This window comes from Haliotis rubra, unplaced genomic scaffold (genome assembly GCF_003918875.1).
Source record: "Haliotis rubra isolate DU_JTF1 unplaced genomic scaffold, ASM391887v1 Scf566, whole genome shotgun sequence".
NCBI lineage: Eukaryota > Metazoa > Mollusca > Gastropoda > Lepetellida > Haliotidae > Haliotis > Haliotis rubra.
In genome coordinates, this window is record NW_025767264.1 from 620812 (window position 1) to 644201 (window position 23390).

Here is a 23390-nt window from a genome sequence, read left to right on the forward strand (position 1 = left end):
CCATATTGGATACTACTTCTGGGCAAAATTTGTCTTCAAAAACTTCCACAGGCTTCTTCTTTTTTTTTTGCAAACCAAACCTAGCAGATACGAACTTGAAAACGCTTGTTCAGAAGTTGACTTTGATTGTTGAACAATTTCTGTTCTTGGTCATATGGACCGCCCTCGTGGTGTAGTGGCTAGAGTGTCCGCCCGGAGAGGGGAAGGTCGCGGGTTCGATACCCGGCCGCGTCATACCAAAAGACGTTAAAATATGGTACTTGTTGGTCCCTGCCTGGCATTCGGCATTAATGGGTACAACAAGGACTGGTCGGCTCGGAGTCAGTATAATGTGTCTGAGAGGGATATTCATGCTTCACTGCGGCATGGTATCTCAGTGGGCTAGCACTATAAAACCAGCTTAAGTCTGGGCTAGTACAAGCAGCCGCACATACACACACATGCACGTCGTCATATGAGCGAAATATTCTCAAGGACAACGTTAAACCCAATTTCACCTCACCTCACCTCTTGGTCATATGACAAAAGTCATGTGATGCGGCGGCCATATTGGTTTGAAGATTTTTGAAGGAAATTTGCAGTTTTTGTGGGGTAGGCATTTTTCACAATCCATTACTCTGAATGTGTTAGCTGCAGAACTTTTGCAATTTTGCAGATATAGATTATATACCTCAAACAAGAATAATCTCTAGGGGTCTACCATGTTAGATAAGACATTTCCTGATAAAGACGTGTTATACTTATATCTTCCTATAAACGTGGAGTACTTTAAACGGAAATCATTGACAATTTTGTACACTTGGTTAGCCATCAATTCATGATTGTGTTATGAGAATGTACTTTGGACACCTAGCTACTTACTATATCTATATATATATGTCTATGTGTATGTATATATACACATGCACATCTATGTCTATGGGTGTATTTGTGTTTACTAATCCCCTTAAACATGCAGTGCAATATATAGAAAGTAATACTGCTTCTAAAGCAAATACAGTAAAGTAAAATGAATTGCCTTTGTATGGACGGAAATAGTATGTTGGTGTATGCTGAGTCAAAAACATAGTTCGGCGATACCGGGCTGCCTAAACGTTGCAGTATAGTATAGAAAGTAATACCCCCTTCTAAAGTAAATACTGTAAAGTTAAATGCAATACCTATGTATGGATAGGAATTGTAAGTTGGTCTGTTCTGAGTCAAAAACATACCTTGGCGATACGATACACTCTTTATTCTCGTCAAGACGAGGACAGATTATCATTCTACGCATTACGCTAGGGGTCTACCATGTTAGATAAGACATTTCCTGATAAAGACTTGTTATACTTATACTTTCCTATAAACGTGGAGTATTTTAAAAGGAAATCATTGACAAGTTTGTACACTTGGTTAGTCATTGGTTCATGAAACCGTTATGAAAATGTACTCTGGATACCTATTTACCTATTATATCTATGTGTGTATGTGTACGTATATATACGTAGGCACATTTGTCTATGGGTGTTTGTGTGTACTAGCCTCCCTAAATGTGCAATGCAGTATAGAAAGTAATATTGTTTCTAAAGCAAATACAGTAAAGTAAAATGCATTACCTTTGTATGGATAGGAATAGTATGCTGGTCTATGCTGAGTCAAAATCATATCTTGACTATGTGATATACCTTATATTCTCGTCAAAATGAGGACAATTCATACATTATTCAAAGGTGTACCAGGTTATAAGATAGTGTCATACCTATATTTTCGTTGACTATTTTAAAGGAAATCATGATAATTTTGTACATTTGGTTAGTCAGTGGTTCATGAAACTACTATGGAAATTTATGTTATAATGGTTTATTAAATTTGTATGGAAATCATAAATACCCGGAGGAAAATAATAACTTATTACCTCGTTTTGGTAATAGAACAGGACTGTCATACCATATACTATATATACTTCTCTTGTACTAATGTAAAAGAGACATGCTACTGCTCAATCCCTATAACATGTATAATAGTATAAGTTGTAAAAGATTATTGACTATACTGCAATAAGAAATATGTTTTACTATTCAATAACACTTAAGCTTGATTACAGTCCAAAAGTAAGAACAATTGTATGTTGGATTACATTGAGCTAAAAACATGTGGGTGAAGAAATACAACCCCTGTCCTTGCCAAAATGAGGATAGTCTAGTATTTTATGTTTTACGTTAAGTAAATTTTGGCATGTTTTAGTATTCTCGGTAAGGATTAGTTAAATTGGTCTTTACACACAAGTGTGTACTATGTTAAAAGAGAACCTTTGACATTTATGTATATTTGGTTATTTATGGATTCAAGAAACTACCATGGAACATTCGCTTCATTTTTACAAAAATATGCTTATTAATTTGCAATATTTATGTTCGATTATGGTCCAAAAGTATGGACAACTGCTGGCATGTGAGAAAATGCCAATTTTGATGATGTAAAGCAATTGTTATTGCGGTTGTCAAAATGAATCTTTCTTCACCATGGGAATACGATTCATTCATTTAAACCTAACTGGTAGATTATTTGTTCTCATTGATACAGTGAAAAATCATTGAAAAGAATTGTACCCTCAGGGTAAACATTTTAAATTGCCACTTTATGTCATTCAAAGTAGCTGCCATACTAAGTATTAAATATTTGATTCCACTAAATACGTATCTAACTGCCATGGTACCACAATTGGTATAGAAATATTATATTATTATTACTATGCCTTTCACTTTCAACAACTTATACTGGGAAATATAAATGTGGGCATTATAATTGAAGTAAACAAAATTACATATGTAATTGTTAGTAATATTATGTACCATGGATTATATTTGATACCGAGACATGGCCTGGGCCCTTTGTAGAAATGCGATATGCACGATATTGTGGAACTGAAGAAAAAATGATCCATAAAGCTATGCCACTGTTAATATCAGTAATATCACAGAACCAGAGCCCAAACTAAAGTGGATTCATAAAAAATGAAAACATACTATAATTAAAACGGACGGAAAAGGCGGTAAAATGTATATTATGCTTTATCAGCATTACAGGACGGAAGTCGGAAATGTACACATATATATATTGTTTGCTGTTATATCTTTTGTTCACTTTTGTTGTACCAAAAAAATTCCCAAATGTATGTTTGCTGCTGTAGATGCTTTATTACTCATCCCAAGAACTTGCACGTTCATTCAAACCATCTCCTTTTACTGCAAATCATTTAAGATAATTAATGAAACAAAATGTAAATAAGGAAAATCTAAAAATTCTATCTCTTAACTGCAGAGGTCTCAATAATGCTTTTAAAAGAAAACAGGTATTCAGGTTCTTAAGGCTAAAAAAGGCTAACATATTCTGTCTTCAAGACGTTCACTTCACTACTGAGCAAGAACAGCTCATTAAACAGCAATGGGGCTATAGTGAATGTTATTTCAGCCATTTCCGAAGCAATGCAAGGGGAACAGCTATTCTTTTTAATAACAATTTTGAATTTAAGGTTACAGGTCAACAAATTGATATGGATAATGGAAATTATATTCTACTGAGAGTAAAAATACATGATAGTGAATACACAATTATTAATGTATGTGGACCTAATAAAGATTGCCCCGAGTTCATTATAAATATCAAAAATATGTTGAAACAACAAGAAAACGATAAATTTATAATATGTGGAGACTGGAACATGGTATTAGACAGTGATTTAGACACCTATAACTACAAACACACGAATAACCCAAAAGCCAGACAAGAACTATTAAACGTTATAACTCTATTAGACTTGAAAGACCCCCTGGAGAGAATCAAACCCGTATAAAAAAACGTTTCACTTGGAGACAACCAACCCTGCTTTAACAATCAAGGCTAGATTTTTTCCTTGTATCACATAATCTCTTACAGGCAGTTACACAAACAGATATATCCCCAAGCATTAATTCGGACCACTCAATAATCTCACTAGCAATATCTTTGGGAGATACGATAAGAGGGAAAGGATTTTGGAAGTTTAATAACTCTCTACTCCACGATGAAAAATATGTTGAAAAAGTAAAAACTACAATAAAGAATACCTTACAACAATATGAAGTTAAAACGGAAGCAAAAGCTGAAGAAACAAGATATACCATAAATGATCAACTGTTATGGGAAATGCTACTTCTAGAAATTAGAGGTATGACTATATATTATTCATCTACAAAAAAGAAAATGACTTTAAACAGGGAAAAGGCTTTGGAAAATAAATTGAGAGAATTGGAAATCGACCTGGATACAGAACCAGCTGGAAAAAAGACAGAAATATTAAAAAAAGTAAATGAAGTTAAACAAGACTTAGAAGAAATTAGCAAACAAAAGATAAAAGGTCTATACATAAGATCTAAGGCAAAGTGGATCGAACAAGGGGAAAAACCATCAAAGTACTTTTTACAATTAGAAAGCAGAAATTTTTTAAATAAATCAATAATGGAATTGGAAAAAAAGGATGGTACAGTGATAAAAGATTATAAGGAAATACTAGAAGAGACTAGAACATTCTACAAAAAACTTTACTTAAGTGAAGACTGCACACAAATTAAATTAGAAGAATTGTTCATAGAAGATGAAATACCTAAACTGTCAGAAGAAGCTGCCTCATCTTTAGAGGGAGAAATAACATACAAAGAAACGCTTGTCGCTTTAAAGAAAATGAAAAATGATAAAAGTCCGGGCCCGGATGGCTTCTCCAGTGAATTCCTCAATTTTTTTGGGAATGACTTAAATAAATTTCTAATTAACTCCTTGAAATATGCATATGAAAATGGTTCCATGTCCGTATCACAAAAACAAGGTCTTATTACTTGTATCCCTAAGAGTGGTAAAAGTAAAAAAATGCTAAAAAACTAGAGACCAATATCACTACTAAATACCTCCTACAAACTAGCTTCTGCAGTTATAGCAAATAGAATAAAGACAATATTACCACTTATTATCAGCGAGGATTAAAAAGGTTTTACTCAAGGAAGATACATAGGAGAAGTCACAAGGCAGATATACGACGTAATGGACTATAGTGAATCATATCAAATTCCAGGATTATTACTGCTTATTGATTTTGAAAAAGCTTTTGACTCGGTTGACAGAAAATTTATGCAAAATGTAATGGATTTTTTCAACTTTGGACCATGTATTCAAAATTGGATACAAGTATTGCTAAATGACAGTGAATCAAGTGTATTAGTAAATGGGTTTGCGAGTGAGTTTTTCAAGATAACTAGGGGATGCCGACAAGGAGACCCAATATCACCTTATATTTTTATCCTATGTGCCGAAATACTAGCTATTTTAATAAGAAAAAATAAGAAAATTAAAGGGATAAAGATAGGTAATATACAAAGCCTTTTAGCCCAATTTGCAGACGACACTACAGTGACCTTAGACGGATCTGAATCAAGTTTGTATGCAGTTTTGAACACATTAGATTCCTTTTGCAAGATTTTCAGGGTTAAAAGTTAACGCAGAAAAAACCAGGCTAATATGGATAGGGTCAAAAAAAAGATCTAGGTATAAGATGTGCAAGGAATGGAATCTGGATTGGACACAATCAAATTTTAAACTTTTAGGAATAGTTTTTGATGTTGAATTAAATAACATTGTAGACCTAAATTATAATGATAAATTTGAAAAAATCTACCAAGAAATGAATATTTGGTCTCTAAGATATTTGACACCAATGGGCAAAAATGTTATTTTAAAATCCTTGCTTTTACCAAAGTTAAACCATCTATTTTCATCCATCCCGAGTCCATCTGAAGACACATTACAAAAATTCCAAAAAAAGTGTTTTAACTTTGTTTGGCAAGGAAAAACAGATAAGGTAAAGCGAGAAATTATGTATCTTAAACCAAAGGATGGAGGAATAAGTGTACCCATTGTAAGAACTACTATAATTGCGCAAAAAATAATGTGGATTAAACGGTTGCTGCTCAACAGTTCAAAATGAACATCTATTGCAAATGAAATCCTAGACAATGCAAATAAATTATGGTATGCTGATGCACAATATGTGTGCAATAATATTATTCCCAGTGTCTCAAATCAATTTTGGAGTGACGTGTTAATGGCATGGTGCCACTACTTAAAAAGGTGTTAGTTACACAAATGTGCAAGAAATATCAGATATTTTCAACCAGTCTCTATGGTTTAATAATAACATTAAAATAGAGGGAAAGTCAATCTACTATGAAAATATGGCAAAAAAAGGAATAATGTTAGTATGTGATATCCTAGATCAGAATGGAAACTTCTTACATAAAGTTGATATAGAAAAAAAATATGGAATTGCAAACATAAACTTCCTCCATCTAGAAGGTATAAAGTGTACTGTCTTAGCATATTGCAGACTCAGAAAAATACCCGATACAGCTTGGACCTATCAGGTTAAATACCCAACTTTACCTTTTAATATATCTTGTATCTGCGGACAAAACCAAAGGAGTAAATCCTTTTATAACATACTTATACCTCTAGTTGAAACTGGACCAACAAGCCAAAAAAAGTGGGAACACATCCTCAATAAACAATATAACAAAGAAGACTGGTCTAACATATATTTAATGGCAAATAGATGTACAGAAAGTGTACAGTTAAGATGGTTTCATTTCAAGATTACGCACAATATTTTAACGACTAAACATAAGTTACATTTGATGAATTACACAGACTCTTCAATGTGCACATTCTGTGAATCTGCTCCTGAAACAATTATTCATTTATTGTGTGAATGTCGATATACTGTGAAAGTATGGAGGGAGGTATCCGATTGGCTGGATATACTGTCTGAAGGAAATATTGATTTGTCGCACGAAAATATTATCTTTGGTTTCAAAGGTAAAAACAACAACCCACTTAACCTGGTGTTTCTAATAGTGAAATACATGCTATATAAAACGAGCCGAAATAATATAAAGCCAGATTTTAGAGTGCTTCAAAGGGAAATACTCAAATATTACAAAGCTACCAAATATACAGCATTTTCAAATGCAAACCCATCAAAATTTTATGCCTTCTGGTCTTCCTTCCATACACTTTTTGCTAATTATACCAACCTAGATGTCATATAAGTATAATAAAATTTGATAAGTGCATCTGAATACAAGTACTGGTATACATATTAGCCTTTGGTAAGGATAACAGATACATTATAGCAAATTCACCCTAAACATATGATGATTGCTTTTGTATTGATGTATTGATTGACTGTATTGATGGTGATGTTTTTGCTCAACATTTGATGACGAGGATGTGTTGTGTATGATGCTTTTGTACTACAACAACAAATGTACTTTGGGAAATAAAAATATTTTAAAAAAAAGAAGAAAAAAAAGAATAATCTCTAGTTATGTTGCGAAATCCTGATTAGTTGCGGATATCTAGATGTTTGCTTCTGTTGTTTATTTTCTATTAAAATGTATTTTCAACAAATTGCAGCAGCATTTCTATTTCAAATACGCAGCTAGAATCTGGCAGTATGTAGTAACTTGGTGTGTTGAACATTTTTTTTTTTGGTGCATGTGAAAATGTGAATTCTTTGGGCTTTATTATGATGATGCTACTTTATAAATAGCCTAGCTACTCAGGTTCTGCACAGAAAGTAACCAACATTGGCACAATGCATCAACATGAGATGCCTCACATTTCGTGTTCTTACATGCATATGAAAAGTTTCGTCATTTGTCGGCCATATTGAATTGAAAACCGCAGAAATGCATTATTTCCCCGAACGGCATAAAACAACATATAATTCTGCTACTATTAACCCAATAGCTTTCATATTTGGTATGTGACTTAGTCATGAGATGCAAATTATTTTTGGCTGAGGTCAAAATTGATACCTGTAGCCATTTGGCCACCATCTTGATTTAAGTTTTTCCTTTTTATCCCACCGGCATATAATGCGGTGGGATATAGTCGTCGCCTCGTCCGTCTGTCCGTCCGTCCGTCCGTAATCATTTTGTTTCCGGACCATAACTCAAAGACCGTTCGATATTTTTTAACCAAAATTGGTAGATATGTCAAACATAACCTAAGGTGGTGCCTTTTGCTATTTACAGATAATTGTCATTTTAATTTTTCTCGGTTTCCATGGAAACGTTTTGGACTTAGTCTTAAAGAAGGGTGGGCTTCGTTTCCGGAGCATAACTCAAGAACCGTTCAATATTTTTCAACAAAACTTGATAGATATATCAAACAGATCCTAAAGTTGTGCCTTTTGCTATTTGCAGATTTTGGCATTTTATTTTTCCGGTTTCCATGGAAACGATTCGGACTTAGTCCCAAAAGTGAGGGGTGGGCTTCGTTTCGAGCATAACTCAAGAACCGTTCAATATTTTTCAACAAAACTTGGTAGATGTATGAAACAGAACCTTAAGTGGTGCCTTTTGCTATTTGCCGATTTTTGGCATTTTTATTTTTCTTGGTTTCCATGGAAACATTTTGGACTTAGTCTCAAAAAGTAAGGATTGCTTTCGTTTCGAGCACAACTCAAAACCGTGATAATAATTTTCAACAAAACTTGATAGATATATCAAACAGATCCTAAAGTTGTGCCTTTTGCTATTTGCAGATTTTGGCATTTTATTTTCCCGGTTTCCATGGAAGCGATTCGGACTTAATCCCAGAAGTGAGGGTGGGCTTCGTTTCGGAGCACAACTCAAAACCTCTCTATATCTTTCAGCAAAACTTGGCAGATATGTGAGGCAGATATTGAAGTGATGCCTTTTGCTATTTGCAGATATTTGTGATTTATTATTTTCTCGGTTTCCATGGAAATGATTCGAACTTAGTTTCAAAAGGAAGGGATGGGTTTTGTTTCCGGAGCACAACGCGAAAACTTCTTAATATCTTTCAGCAAAACTTGGCAGATATGTGAGGCAGATCCCAAAGTGGTGCCTTTTGCTATTTGCAGATTTTTGTCATTTATTTTTTTCATGATTTCCATGGAAACGATTTGCACTTAGTCTAAAATTAAGCTGGACTTTATGTAACTGTCAGATGATTTGTTCTTTCAAAGATGTGGGGGCCGGGGGGATATGTCATCTTCTGATGACTCTTGTTCAGGGTTGCCATAGCAAAAAAGTTGAAATCCAAATGGCTTGATGTTTACAGCATCATTTGGCACAGTCAAGAGAATATGGTCTGCAAAATTTCAGCTCTGTACGTTAAAAAAATCCGGAGAAAATTTGTAAACAGTATTTTGGCGGACAGACAGCGAACATGTTTGTCACCAAATCTGACCTGCGCATATGATACATTAGGTCTGGGCAAAGCAGAAACACCATTGCTTACGCTTACCATTCCGCTTACCACGTTCATGAGGGTCCGTATAACCTTAGTGTTGATTATATATATTTTTCATTTATAAAGCAAAAACAGTAATTAAAATTACACAATGCTAGGATATATTTCTTTGGGTTAAATAATTTTACTGATGACTGTGTCGGAGTTCATCCCCTTATGTTATGGTGCATGTTTGAACGTGTGCACAGCTGATTGCTATTTCCGGCTCAAAAACACATGGTCATCTTAATCTTAATTAATTTATAGAATAAAAACTGTAATTAAACTTACACAATGCTAGGATATATTTCCCTGGGTTAAATGATAGTATTCTGTATTATATTTTACTGATGACTGCGTCAGAATTCATCCCATTATATTGTTGTGCATATTTGAACCTGATCTCCGGGAATCGTGCACAGCTGATTGCTATTTCCGGCTCAAATACACACAGTAATCTTAATGCCTGCAAATAATACAATGCCCAGCAAACACAACTTAGAACTTAAAAGATAAATGATCTTGTCTAGTTATGTTTAATTGCAAATTTTACATCTTTACTGACAAAGTTGTCTTCTGTTGTTTGTTCACGCAAAGTGATACGATGTTGTTTTCTTACCCATGGAAAAAAGTTTGACAAAAGCGTAACTCACAAATAAGCCGACCCCCTTCTACAGACTGCTTTATTTTTATCCTCAAAATTCGGCTTATAGACAGTACTATACGGTAGTAATTAGGGCTCCTTGCCTCAAGACCCATGAAGGTCTGGGTTAGAATGAGCCTTCAGTAACCCATGCTTGTCGTAAAAGGCGACTAACGGGATCGGTTATTCAGGCTCGCTGGCTTGGGTGACACATGTCATTGGTTCCAAATTGAGCAGATCGATGCTCATGCTGTTGATCACTGGATTATCTAATCCAGACTCGATTATTTACAGACCGCCGCCATAAAGCTGGAATATTGCAGAGTGTGGCTTAAAACTAAACTCACTCACTCATCTTGCCACAAAGCAGGAGACATATTGTAATACATGATGTTTTTGTCAGGGCTCCTTGCCACAAGGCAGGAGACCTATTGTAATTCATACTGTTTTTATTATTCCGCTGTATTTTGTACCCTTTTACAAAAAGCACCGTTGGACCAAATCTGTCGAAAAAAATCATGTGGATGTGTACCAATTTAAGTTGTTTCTGCAAAAATTTCAAGCAAAGGGCTGATAATTCAAAATTTATTAAAAAAATTCAATTTCCAAAGCAATAATCTCAGAAACTACATGTACAATGACTACAATATTTCTGGTGCAGCTCTGGAATCAGATTACCTTCAGTTTCAACTGCAGGACCCATGGGGCTAAGAGGCACCGTTTCACCACTATATTGGATTGAAGGAGATTTGACGTTTGTGTGCATCAGATAGCTGAGATCATGGCGATTCCAGAACAGTAATACTTTTGACTGTTGACCCAAGGGCAATGGAGCTACGGCCTGTTAAAGAGGGAACTCTTTCTTGTCCAGAACAGGCCATTTATACAAGGCACTATATTCTCCTGCTTTCCTTCCAAGTCATGGTAAAATTGAAGGGGGGATAACTGTGGTCTGAGGCTGTATTTCAGCGAGCCGCTCGCATGTCAAAAACGTGTTCGGGCTCCTTTTGGACGGTTTCTAGCCCTTAAATACACTTCAAACACCTTCAGATTGACAAATATTTACCTGTGCATGTAAGCTGTTATGGTCGATTATATCTACCCATCGCAGTAATGTATCTTCAAAGACAACAGAGGGACAAAAGAAATTCTATTTTCCTCACTGAAGTTGCTCTCTTCATCGGTTCTCTATAGAGCACAAGGAACATTTGCAGTATGTATCTCAAAAGTTTGCTGATCAGGATCAGTTTCTGTTCTATGGTGCATGGTAAAAGTATCACCGTTTAGTAGATATCTTCTTCATGATTGTTAGATGTAACTGAGATAGCTGATGGAAGCCTTAGTAAAATCTACCAACAAGTCACACTCGCTGGCTTTCCAATGCTGAAAGAGCACTTTTGTTATCAACTTGGTCTTTTCTTGCACTGGAGTTCAGAAGTTCAGTTGCGACAGCGTGATAGTAACAGTGTACTGAATACTGGCACTGACTATAGAAATATCTCACTTGCTGATTCACACAGTCAGTTGCGACATCATGATGCAAACAGTGTAAAAGATATTAATATGGGCTATAGAAATACAGCACCCGATCACCTCATGTCAACATTTCAGTGCAGCAACTGTTGAAATATAAGCTGAAATGGCGTAAGAGCAGTGTCTTTGAACAGCTAAATGTTGATCACGACTTGTCAGTCACCTCTATCGACAGACAATATGATAGAAGGTGGGCGTTCTCGGCAGAGATGGAATGTCATGTCATGACAGTCTCTCGCTTTTCCCGGCAACAGCTGTCGATAGTGATGGTTGAGTTTGCGGCAGTTGGCAAATAGAATTACAGTGGACTCTCACTAATCCGACGCTCCCAGTAAACTGACATATACATTTGGTCCTGAATTTGTCCCTACATAATATCATATAAGAAACTCCCTCTAATCCGACATCCCTCTATTCCGAATTCTAGCACGACATTGTGTGATACTCGATTCTGATTGGCTGAGAGCTCATCAAAACCGTACTTAAATGGCAGTTTAAGACAGCTAATTAAAGTGACCGATTCACAGCGTTTGAATACAACGAACTCGTTGACCCTATTGTTTGTAAACAAATATGTCGGACATCGGCAATTTCTACCTCGGCAGCATCTTTGGTATTTTTGAAGTAAAAACGAATGGTTTGAAGAAGAATTTCTTGCCCCTTATTCCAGTGAAGAAACTACGAAGCTGAAAAATCCGTCAGCAGCGCAAAAGCGGCAGTATATTCAAACTGGGTCCAGATCTAGCGGGCATGATGTCGACAACACACGTCGGCCCACACGTCTTAACCTGACCGCTTCCGTCCCGGCTGTAATGCCCAGTCCTTCCACTTCCACTGTCCATGTATCCCACATAAAACCTGGCATGTCAGGTATTTTCCAAATTGGGAATAGTATGGTGGTTATCAACAGTTATTTCCGTGAATAAAGTTAGCGGCGACTAAACTTAGCGAGTTCACGGCTTGAATTGGGGCGAGTCTATTGTCATACAGTAGTGGAGATCAATAATTAGCTTTAGAAAAATCAAATAATTGTACTTGCTCACAGTATAAACTGTATTTTTTTTATATTTATGTATGCTACTTGCTACCAATACAAGCAATACGTTACCATTAACGCGTTAGCGTGAGGTTTTAAATTAAACATTTAGCAGTCTTAAATCAATGATAAAGGACCACAAAATTGAAAACAGAGTAGCTTATCTTCTAATTCCGACGCTCAAATCCTGTCCCAAAACATGTTTTTAGTGCAAATTGACTCTGTCTAAACCAACACTGTAATTTCACAAGAGATTGCATCAGTCAACACATGGGTGAGAGGTGACCTGGATTAATAGGATTAACAGTTACCATTTAATTACCAAATTAGATTTGAAATTGTCTCTGTTGCGAACTATTGCCTCTACTACATATAACAAATATTCCATCTACCGGTATGTATACACCCACCTTCGGTTGATATCCATGTAATCAGATTTTGCTGAAAAACAAACAAACAAACAAACAAGAAAACAGTTACAGTTAAAGTATGGAAACACTAAATAGTACTTTCATTTTATTAGGCTATTATTAGGTATTTGAATTAATTGTTGACGGATACTTGGAACCAAAATGTTTCGCAAGTTTTAGTGGAATCTTTTGTTGTTAAAGTAGCTAAATCTTGTCATTGAGTTGGGCTTTACGTCACATCAGCAGTGTTCCAGCCATATAGTGACTAGATCAAGTCTGCATTCACAAACATTTTCAGTACAAAGTCCAGATGACCTTTATTTTAAAAATATATATATTCATTACATTATTATTTAAAAACAGCTAATGAGGGATTTACATGGAGTCCTGTATTTGAAGGTCCCTGGGACTCATACTCTTAATTTTCAGGGGTCCTGGACAACAAAATGGGGGTCCCAGACACTTAAATATTATTATTAATACTGTTATTATATTGTGTATCATGATCATCACATTGTTACAGTAATTAATTTGCAAATAATACCATAGGCCAGCTAGTAGCAAACTCAGTGATAACATATTGTCACTTTATTGGAATTTTTACAAAATGTATTTGGACTTTTTCTGAGTCCCTGTGGACACGCTAATAAATTTGGTTGCGTCCATTGTCAATTTTTATGCGTATAGGATGCAGGAATTCGCGTCCTGTAAATCCCTGAGCTAATGTCATAGCACCAAATTCAAAACCAAGCAATTCGTCATTCACATGACATAGTTACAGTTAACAATGAGATGCCCACTCATGAGGGAAAATAGATCTTTCAGATTTGTCGGTTTCAGCAGATAGTCATGAGTAAACCGACTGTGGCCAATACGACATCGTCGTAAAACGTCCTCATCACGTCTTGACTGACAACCCAAGTAGGTATAACCGATTGTTGGTTTCAATTCATGAAGTTTATTTCTTCATACTTGGGTGTCCCACCTTTTTATCCCACCGGCATGTAATGCGGTGGGATATAGTCGTCGCCTCGTCCGTCTGTCTGTCCGCCCGTCCGTCCGTAATCATTTTGTTTCCGGAGCATAACTCAAAAACCGTTCGATATTTTTTAACCAAAATTGGTAGATATGTCAAACATAACCTAAGGTGGTGCCTTTTGCTATTTACAGATTATTGTCATTTTAATTTTTCTCGGTTTCCATGGAAACGTTTTGGACTTAGTCTTAAAGAAGGGTGGGCTTTGTTTCCGGCATTCTCTTCCCACAGAGGTTACTCCTGTCATATCTTCCTACATAACCTCTGTTCTAATACGACCCTTTCTTGGTGTCAGCGTTCAAGGCTCGTGATTGGAGACAAGCCGATTTAGTTGTGCAATCAGCGACGTTGTTTCAAAAGTGACCATTCGCAAGGCCTCGGTAATTTCCGTATGCTTCGGGAAAACTAGAACCTCTTCCCGAGCGCGATGCGCAAACGTTTCTTCTAGACAGAACTCAGTCATGTAATGGCGTATCAATGGCGTCTCCATCGCCCTCGTTGACAACGGACAAGCTAGCCATTAAACGTCTTGTGTGTAACATCAACACAATTCCCCGGCAGATGGGGGATATTTGTGGCCCCGCATTTGCTTGTGTTAGTCAAATTGAATCTAAGTCGATGTAACACGTGTTCTGATTGGATAGAAAGAAGGGAGATAATTCGTGTTGCGATCTTTTGCCGCTAGGGGATTTTACGAGGACCGGGAAATATGGCCGTATTAGAACAGAGGTTATGTAGGAAAATATGACAGGAGTAACCTCTGTGGGAAGAGAATGTGTTTCCGGAGCATAACTCAAGAACCGTTCAGTATTTCTCATCAAAACTTGGTAGATATATCAAACAGATCCTAAAGTGGTGCCTTTTGCTATTTACAGATTTTTGGCATTTTTATTTTTCCCGGTTTCCATGGAAACGTTTCGGACTTAGTCTCAAAAAGGAAGGGATGGGTTTCGTTTCCGGAGCACAACTGGAAAACTTCTTAATATCTTTCAGCAAAACTTGGCAGATATGTGAGGCAGATGCCAAAGTGGTGCCTTTTGCTATTTGCAGATATTTGTGATTTATTATTTTCTCAGTTTCCATGGAAACAATTTGGACTTAGTCTCAAAAGGGAGGGGTAGGTTTTGTTTCCGACCACAACGTGAAAACTTCTTAATATCTTTCAGCAAAACTTGGCAAATATGTGAGGCAGATCCCAAAGTGGTGCCTTTTGCTATTTGCAGATTTTTGTCATTTATTTTTTTCATGATTTCCATGGAAACGATTTGCACTTAGTCTAAAATCAAGCTGGACTTTAAGTTACTGTCAGATGATTTGTTCTTTCAAAGATGTGGGGGCCGGGGGGATATGTCATCTTCTGATGACTCTTGTTTGCATAAGGTCCCAAGTATAACTTTTGATAGTGGTTTTGAAGTCACTGTACGGGATCAGCAGTGGAGATAAGGGCTTGTCAAGAGCTGCTTTAGCTGCAGCATCGGCCTTTGTGTTACCTGCTATGCCGACGTGACCCGGCAACCAGCAAAGGATGATGTCACATTGGCCAGTAGAAAGATCATTGTTATAGAATGTCCAGGATGATAGAGTGACTTGAAGTAACATTTTGAAGTGCTTGAAGGCAAGATAATATATCTTCTCCTTGAATCAGAAATAGTTATTAATTTTGTTGGTAGTAATTCAAGAAATCAATTAATTTGGAATGTCGTGCTGTGGTAATGAATATTCAGCTGGAAAGGGTATGAATATTTTATGTCGATTTAACACCAGATGAACCACCAAAGTAAGTGTGGTAAATGAATATGATTTGCACTGACGTTTTATATCTAATTCGACTGGGTCGATGTTTCTGCTGGTGGACTGAAGTTTTTTTATTCATCATGAGCTCAGTAGCAATGTAAGTATGCTGAATCAATAAGGTCCTAGGTAATTTTTCTATATGTTGATTACTGGAAACATTTGTTTTGCTGTTTGAGAAAGACTTACCTTTTAATCCGTATAATATGAATCAAAGTGACCAATTCTCATCATTTGGTTGTAGTCACTTTCCAAAGCCACAAGACTTAGTGCCTTTATCCAAACCATACTACACAATCCTTTGTATCTAACCCTGGACCATAAGAATTCAAAGTTAACGAATGACGCATTACCCATTACTGGCAGTGATATATGATCCCTATTAATTGTAGCCATTACTACTTTCAACCCTACATGACAGGTAAAAGTGCTAGAATGTAGTAAAGCCAAGGAGCCCTTGGAATTCAAGTCAGTTTAACCTTCATATGAGTTTTATATGTTACTTTCTGTGAGACCAAGATTGCAAAAAGTTGGATTGGTCTATATATGTTACAGTCAGATTGTGAAATTAGTAATTTTATGAAATGTCTAAGAGGGTCCGCCATTTCGCTGGATAATGGTATATCAGGATCTCTTAACTAAGTTTTGCCTATTGAGACCACTGACAACTGAAAGGGCTGCTGAAGTAGCATTACATTTACCGGTAGTTGACATTTTCTTGACGATAGGTGCCCTAGTGATCCTCCAATCTGATAATGGTTTACGTCTCATGTTGTTAAAGAAATTCAACACGTCTGCCCAAAACTAGCACGAGTACATGGTAAGCCACGCCATCCCCAAAGGCAAGGATCAGTTGAAAGGGCAAATGGTGACATAAAAGACATGTTGGGAGTGTGGATGAGTAATAACAAGAATAAAGACTGGCGACATCGTATTCATTTCACGAAATGACTCAAATTTTTAGTCATTTCATGAAATGACTGATTTCACAATCTGACAGTAACATATATACCGTGAAGCCCTCAATTATTTCAGTTACTGTTGTTGCTATCGGGATTATGAACGCCAACTTACATTTGGTATGTTATATATATTTCCAGGTGGCCGATGTTTCATTTTCATTTCTGTCAAAAATAATGTGGCATACGGCTGCAACTCATTCCATGCGATCGCGACAGTAATGATTTGCCTTACATTTCCCCTTGTATTGCTATTTTCTTACTATGGCAAACGGTACAAGCACATGGTACAGTCAGACATTTTCTTACCACAAGTAATGAAACTTAATAGTTTTGCTATTTGCAGATTTTTGGCATTTTTGTTTTTCCAGGTTTCCATGAAAACGATTCAAACTTAAATTCAAAAGGGAGGGGTGGGTTTCGTTTCCGGAGTACAACTTGAAAACTTTTCAATATCTTTCTACAAGACTTGGCAGACATACCAGGCAGATCTCTTTGCTGTAAAAAGAAATACCCAAATATATCACAAACCTAAATGCACATCACAGTTTTGAATTCTGTGGAAAATTCCTTCCTCATTTTGATATCATCAATTCAACAGTTCGGAGGGCAATATTACTGAAAACTACATACTCTGTAAATCTTGCTTGACACATTAGTGATTCACCATTCACAACATTATTTGGTATGTTTTGAAATCTAAATATCAAATATTTACTAAGAGAATTGAATTTCAAAAATCATGTTGGTGAAATAAACTAGATGAAACCTTTTATTGTAATTATCCCCCTCAACGTGTTTTGAGGGGGATATTAAAATGGACCCCGTCAATCCGTCCATGCAAATTCATCTTTCCCAGACCAGAACATAAAATATGTTCAATATTTAATTCATCTAACTTGGAACATAGACAGATCTTGTGGTGAGCTGGTGCCTTTTGGTTACTAAGATTTGGATTTGTGAATAAAATATTTTTGCGTTTGACTTTGACTGAAATTGGTGGTGGTGCTTTTTTCCGGAGTAGAAATATAAAACCATTCAATGTTTCTTCACCAAACTTGGCACATAGATAGGTCTGGTGGTGACCTGGTGCCTTTCGGTAGTTTTGCATTTCTGAATAGAAAATGTTTTCTGTTTCCATAGCAACAAGATTGACTTCGACTGAAATTGATGTCTCTTCCGGAGCAGGACTTTAAAACTGTTTAATGTTTCTTCACCAAATTTGGCACATACATAGGTCTAGTAGTGAACTGGTGACTTTTGGTAGTTTTGGGTTTCTGAAAAAAAATATTGTTTTACATTTCCATGGCAACAAGTTTAACTTTGACTAAAATTGGGTTGGTGCTCTTTTCCAGAGAAAATACTTCAATATCTCTTTCCACTTTGTGGGTATGCAAGAACCTAATGACATAAATCAACATTACCACTCTATTTCCAGTATCAACATTACTTACTAAGGTACATCAAACTGTACATTTGACATAGTCATAACTAGTTGACGTATTCATGACGAGTATTTTACCATTGTGGGAGATATTGATGACTTTGTCCTCTTGTATGTGAGTGTCCTGTTTGTGTCCCAGCACAATTTTCCAGTGTGCATAGACCATTCCTTAGCAGTTTTTTCACTCTTGTCTTGTAATTTGCTAAATACTATTTTTTTTTGTAGATTTGTGAGCTACAGAGCCCTTTGTTTTCTTTTGAGAACTGGTGCTTTTTTATGAGAAGTAGATCTTAGGCCAATAGATACCACTTTTATCTGTGTATGTCCCAAGGCAGATAACTAGGCAATTTGACATGAAAGAGTTGTAGTTTTGCAGTGTATAACAAGCAGCTAGGTGGTCAGTTGAAGCAAATTGATATATATGTAATGTTTGAATGAATTTTCATTAAATGTTTCAAAGAGTATGGAAGCAAGTTATCTCAAGCAGTTTTGGGGTTCAGCTTCATTTTCCCCTTTGAACAATAGAACAGGTATCAGTTGTTTATGAAGGCTTTGAGACTTCGCTCCAGAAACAGAAACAGCAGTATGGAAACAATTTTCACTGCAGCATAAAAATGTCAAACTGTCAAAATGGTTACACAATCGAGAACCACAAACTGAAATGCTTCCATGGAGCATTGATTTTTACATCTGAATTATCAGATTAGGGTAAATGTTTCATTGAAATTTAATCTGTATTCTGTGTTTAAAACATCTTACCAATTCTTAGCTACATTTGGTAAGGATGGAAAGTAAATAAGAACATCAAAATCTTGTTTGAATGATCGTGTCACTTGTATCACGACCATATTTGTCTTAAACATCTGTCATTCAGTGAAGGTTTTGAAGCACTGCCCTTCATCAACATTGTTTAAGATTCATGTGACATAACTCTCCATACTCTTCATGCCATTAAACATCAGTTTCGAGTCTGCAGTTGGTATGTGTAACAGAAGTGATTTACCTGTTCAGAAAGAAGGAAAATTTATTGGTCTGTGCTACAGATATTTGTAGCTGTACTTTGGTATGTTGTATATATCGTGGGATCATCATTTCTGCAAGGAATATCAACTAAGTAGTCATTTCAAGGCTCTTCCAATACCCAATAATATGCAGTATCTGTTTTCAGTCCACAAAAAATGTCATTAGCTTGGATATGCATTTAGGTTCCTCATTATGCCAGCAAGATGCATGGTACTTAAAACTAGTTGATATCAAGTAGACCTGCATTCTCTGAAACCAAAGGTTCAAATGATGGTTTCTGGATTTTCTTGAAATTTAAGTGAAGGGTCACTTCCATATTTGTAAGTATTTGGAATGTTCTACTTTTTTTGATACTTGTTTCATGTAAGCAGTGTCTGTTTTCAGCTTCAATAATGTCACATCAAAATGGAAATCATGGCATGATGGTGCAGAACAAAATGGATAGCCCCAGTTACTACAACTACAGCCCACAATCAGAATCTGCACTGGTCAATATGCATGCTGGCATGCCGAATGGCCAGCCAACCCTCAGTCCTGCTGCGGGAAATCCACATAAACGATTGAAACGCACAACTATGAGCTCCATTTCATCTGCAGAAGATGATGTTGAAAGTGTTGGTGAAGAGGCAGAAACTATAAACCAATACTATGCCAAACCAGCATCAAGTATTGGCCAGCAAGCTTCCTGGCAAAGTGATCATGTGGATTCAGGTACACACATATATTTTAAGAATGCTGTGAAAGATATTTTTGATTAACTCATACATGTTGAATCATCATACAATGTCAGTGGAAGCACAACTGCATGCGCATGTAGCAGATTGTCAACTGAGGCAACATTGCCAACATTTTATCATTTTTTGTTCTAATTATGTTAAACCCACCGTCTGAAAGCAAAAAAGTAAGTTTTTAACCATCCGGCATGTAATGCAGGGGGATATAGTTGATCATTCATCCGTCCGTCCGTAATTTTTTTATTTCCGGAGCATAACTCAAAAACCGTTCGATATGTTTCAACAAAAATTGGTTGATATATCAAACAGAACCTAAGGTGGTGCCTTTTGCTATTTACAGATTTTTGTCATTTTTCTTTTTCTCGGTTTCCATGGAAACGTTTTGGACTTAGTTTTAAAGAGAGGGGTGGGCTTCGTTTCCGGAGCATAGCTCAAAAACCGTTCAATATCTTTCAACAGAACTTGGCAAATATGTGAAACAGATCCCAAGGTGGTGCCTTTTGCTATTTGCAGATTTCTGTCATTTGTTTTCTCATGGTTTCCATGGAAACGATTCGGACTTAGTCTCAAAAGGGAGAGGTGGGTTTCGTTTCTGGAGCACAACTCGAAATTTTTTTATATCTTTCAGCAAAACTTGGCAGATATGTGAGGCAGATCCGAAAGTGGTGCCTTTTGCTTTTTGCAGGTTTTTGTCATTTTTATTTTCCCGTTTTCCATGGAAACGATTCAGACTTAAGCCACCCTGACACTTGCACGAATTTTGTCCCCGCACTGGTACGCAATTTTGCGTGCCAACAAGTAAACTCGGCGTAAACTGTTGTGAAGTGTGCATAAACTGTATGGGACTGCGTACAAGTGCGCTATGAAAATTTTGAAATGTTCAAAATGTCTGGTACGCATAGTCTTTGAGCCACTTGCGTGAACTAGTTGTCAACATTGCACAACCTACTCACAAACACTGCGGGTGGTGCGTATCAAAGTGTGCCAATTTCTGGCCCTGCACCCATTGACACGCAGTGTCCGGCATTGGCCCGCTTTGATCATGAACATGGTCGGGACAGATTGCACAAAGTTCAAAGTACAGTTCTTCTATGTCCTTCCATATGAAGCACCACTCTCTGCCCCAACATTAGCATACACGAACTTGTATCTAGCATCTACATGGGACATGAGTGCAGTTGAAGCCTGTATAATTGTAGTAGAATGATCCAGCTTCAGGTGGCTTCTTCATAGCAAAGTGCTTGCCATTCACAGCCCCCAGTTCCATCTGTATCTAAAACCATCAGCAACCTCCTTCCACTCCTCTCAGTTTTGGGGCACCTGAGTACCTCGTCCTTGTAGACTTCAATGATGGCTTAGCAGACCTCTGGTAAGAACTTGCAGATTGAACTAACTTCAACTCTGAAGCTGTACTGAAGACTTACATAGGAATTACCAATGGCTTGGAAGCAAAGGGTGGTTACAAGCTTGACTCCCGCCTCCTCATGAATGAGGTCTTCTCAAGATAAGGAGTTAACTTCTCCACCATCTCTTGAAACAAGTAGGGGGAAATTCTAATGTAATGTCTGTAGCCCCTTGTATCTTTCTTTTGGAATAGCTTCCTTGTCAGTAACTGATCATAAAGACCGAAGTGATGTCTTACATTGAACCATTCCCTCACCCACTCTGTCCATGCTTTACTTTTTCTTGTTCTTTGGACTGCTCTTGTTGCATTTTCTCATGGTCTTCAAGAAGTAATAGTGCTGCACCTACAAGACACCTTTTCTTTTATACATTAAGAGCTTGTACTCTGGTGTTCAACATCTTGTAGGTCCACCGTAAGTCGAGGAATGCATGAGGCTATGGATGATGCCTGCTATATTTATAGTGTGGCATCAAGCGTGACAAAGCGGAACCAAATAATACCACGACTGCTTCACGCATGACCGAAGTGGTTGTGGCAATGCATGCCCGTGCTGGAAAAATCGTGCGTACCATGCCGTACACTAGAGGTAACAAATGCGTCAACAATACTTGGCCTAGAGGTAAATAAGTCATGTGATAGCTTGCCATTGCGTGGCAATGTGTACCATTTTCGGTCATGCATTGCGTGCCAAGTGCGTAACATATGCGTAAAGAGGACGCGAACAGTGTGCAAGCTAGGCTTCACGCATTCATGGGTACCATCTAAATTACACATATTGCCACCACGAATTGTGCAACAGTGCGGAGGCAATATTCGTGCAAGTGTCAGGGTGGCATTAGTCTCAAAAGGGAGGGGTGGGTGGGTTTCGTTTCCGGAGCACAACTCGAAAACCGTTCAATACCTTTCAGCAGAACATGGCAGTTATATGAGGCAGATCTTGAAGTGATGCCTTCTGCTATTTACAGATTTTTGGGATTTATATTTTTCATGATTTCCATGGAAACGATTTGGACTTTGTCAAAAAAAATAATCAAGCTGGACTTTAAGTAACTGTCAAATGATTTGTTCTTTCAAATATGTGGGTGCTGGGGGGTTATGTCATCTCCTGATGACTCTTGTTACATTATTGCCATAAATTCTGTATGCCTACTGTACTATAAATCTCAAGATTTTCAACGAAGGTCTTCTTCTCTGACATGTAATTGCAAATGAAAGGATGTTTGTTTCCAGGGGTTCAATTTTCTTATTTTTTTTGCAGTTGACTTGCCCTGTTGTTTATTTTCATACTTGCCCACACTTTTTGTACTATCAATAAAAAATAAACCTATTCCAGTATTGTTTCTATATTTGGTTCCAACATCCACATCAACACATTCCAAAATATCAAGATTGGATTCAAAGTCACTTAATGGTTTCCACCTATGTGCAATGTGATAAGCTGTTATAAATAATCTCTCAAGTACCCCTGAGTGTGTGGGCATCTAGTGATTTGAAAGCTTGCAAAATTGGCTTGATTTTAGAAGCAGTCTTATATTGAGAGGCCCTGTGAAGATCCGGGGTAGAATAGGTCTTCAGCAACACATGCTTGCCACAAAAGGCGACTATGCTTGTCGTAAGAGGCGACTAACAGGATCAGGTGGTCAGGCTCGCTGACTTGGTTGACACATGTCATCGGTTCCCAATTGCGCAGATCGATGCTCATGTTGTTGATCACTGGATTGTCTGGTCCAGACTTGATTATTTACAGACCACCGCCATATAACTGGAATATTGCTGAGAGCGGTGTAAAACTAAACTCACTCACTCACTTATATTGAGATTCAGAAACCTCTAAACCGCTTTCACATACATGCTTTTCCGTTCTGAAGTATGGTCATAGGATAGACATTCTAAATGTCTCAGAGTTATTGTGACTTTTCAAATGGTCAAATCTGAAATTACTGGAACCAACAACAAATATATAAACTACAAACAAAAAATATGGGAACACCCTAAAATTGGATAGTCATATATAAACTTAAATGTAGTGATGTCATTTATACAACTGCA

General features: G+C 36.9%; 1 protein-coding gene and 1 long non-coding RNA gene across 4 annotated transcripts in view; one reads left to right on the forward strand and one right to left on the reverse strand.

The window, feature by feature from the left end:
- Positions 1-23390, forward strand: part of LOC124254147 (nuclear factor 1 X-type-like) — a 133005-nt gene that overhangs the window by 68181 nt on the left and 41434 nt on the right. For all 3 annotated transcript variants that reach the window (XM_046688025.1, XM_046688024.1, XM_046688026.1), the window contains one exon: positions 19587-19913. In XM_046688025.1, coding sequence (XP_046543981.1) covers positions 19587-19913 — 327 coding nt within the window. The remainder of the gene's footprint in view (positions 1-19586; positions 19914-23390) is intronic.
- Positions 1887-22068, reverse strand: LOC124254148. Its single transcript, XR_006892401.1, has 6 exons — positions 22059-22068; positions 21077-21086; positions 14265-14269; positions 14087-14091; positions 5410-5413; positions 1887-2252 (listed from the first exon to the last, which is right to left on the reverse strand). It is a non-coding gene; the product is annotated as an uncharacterized LOC124254148 (long non-coding RNA).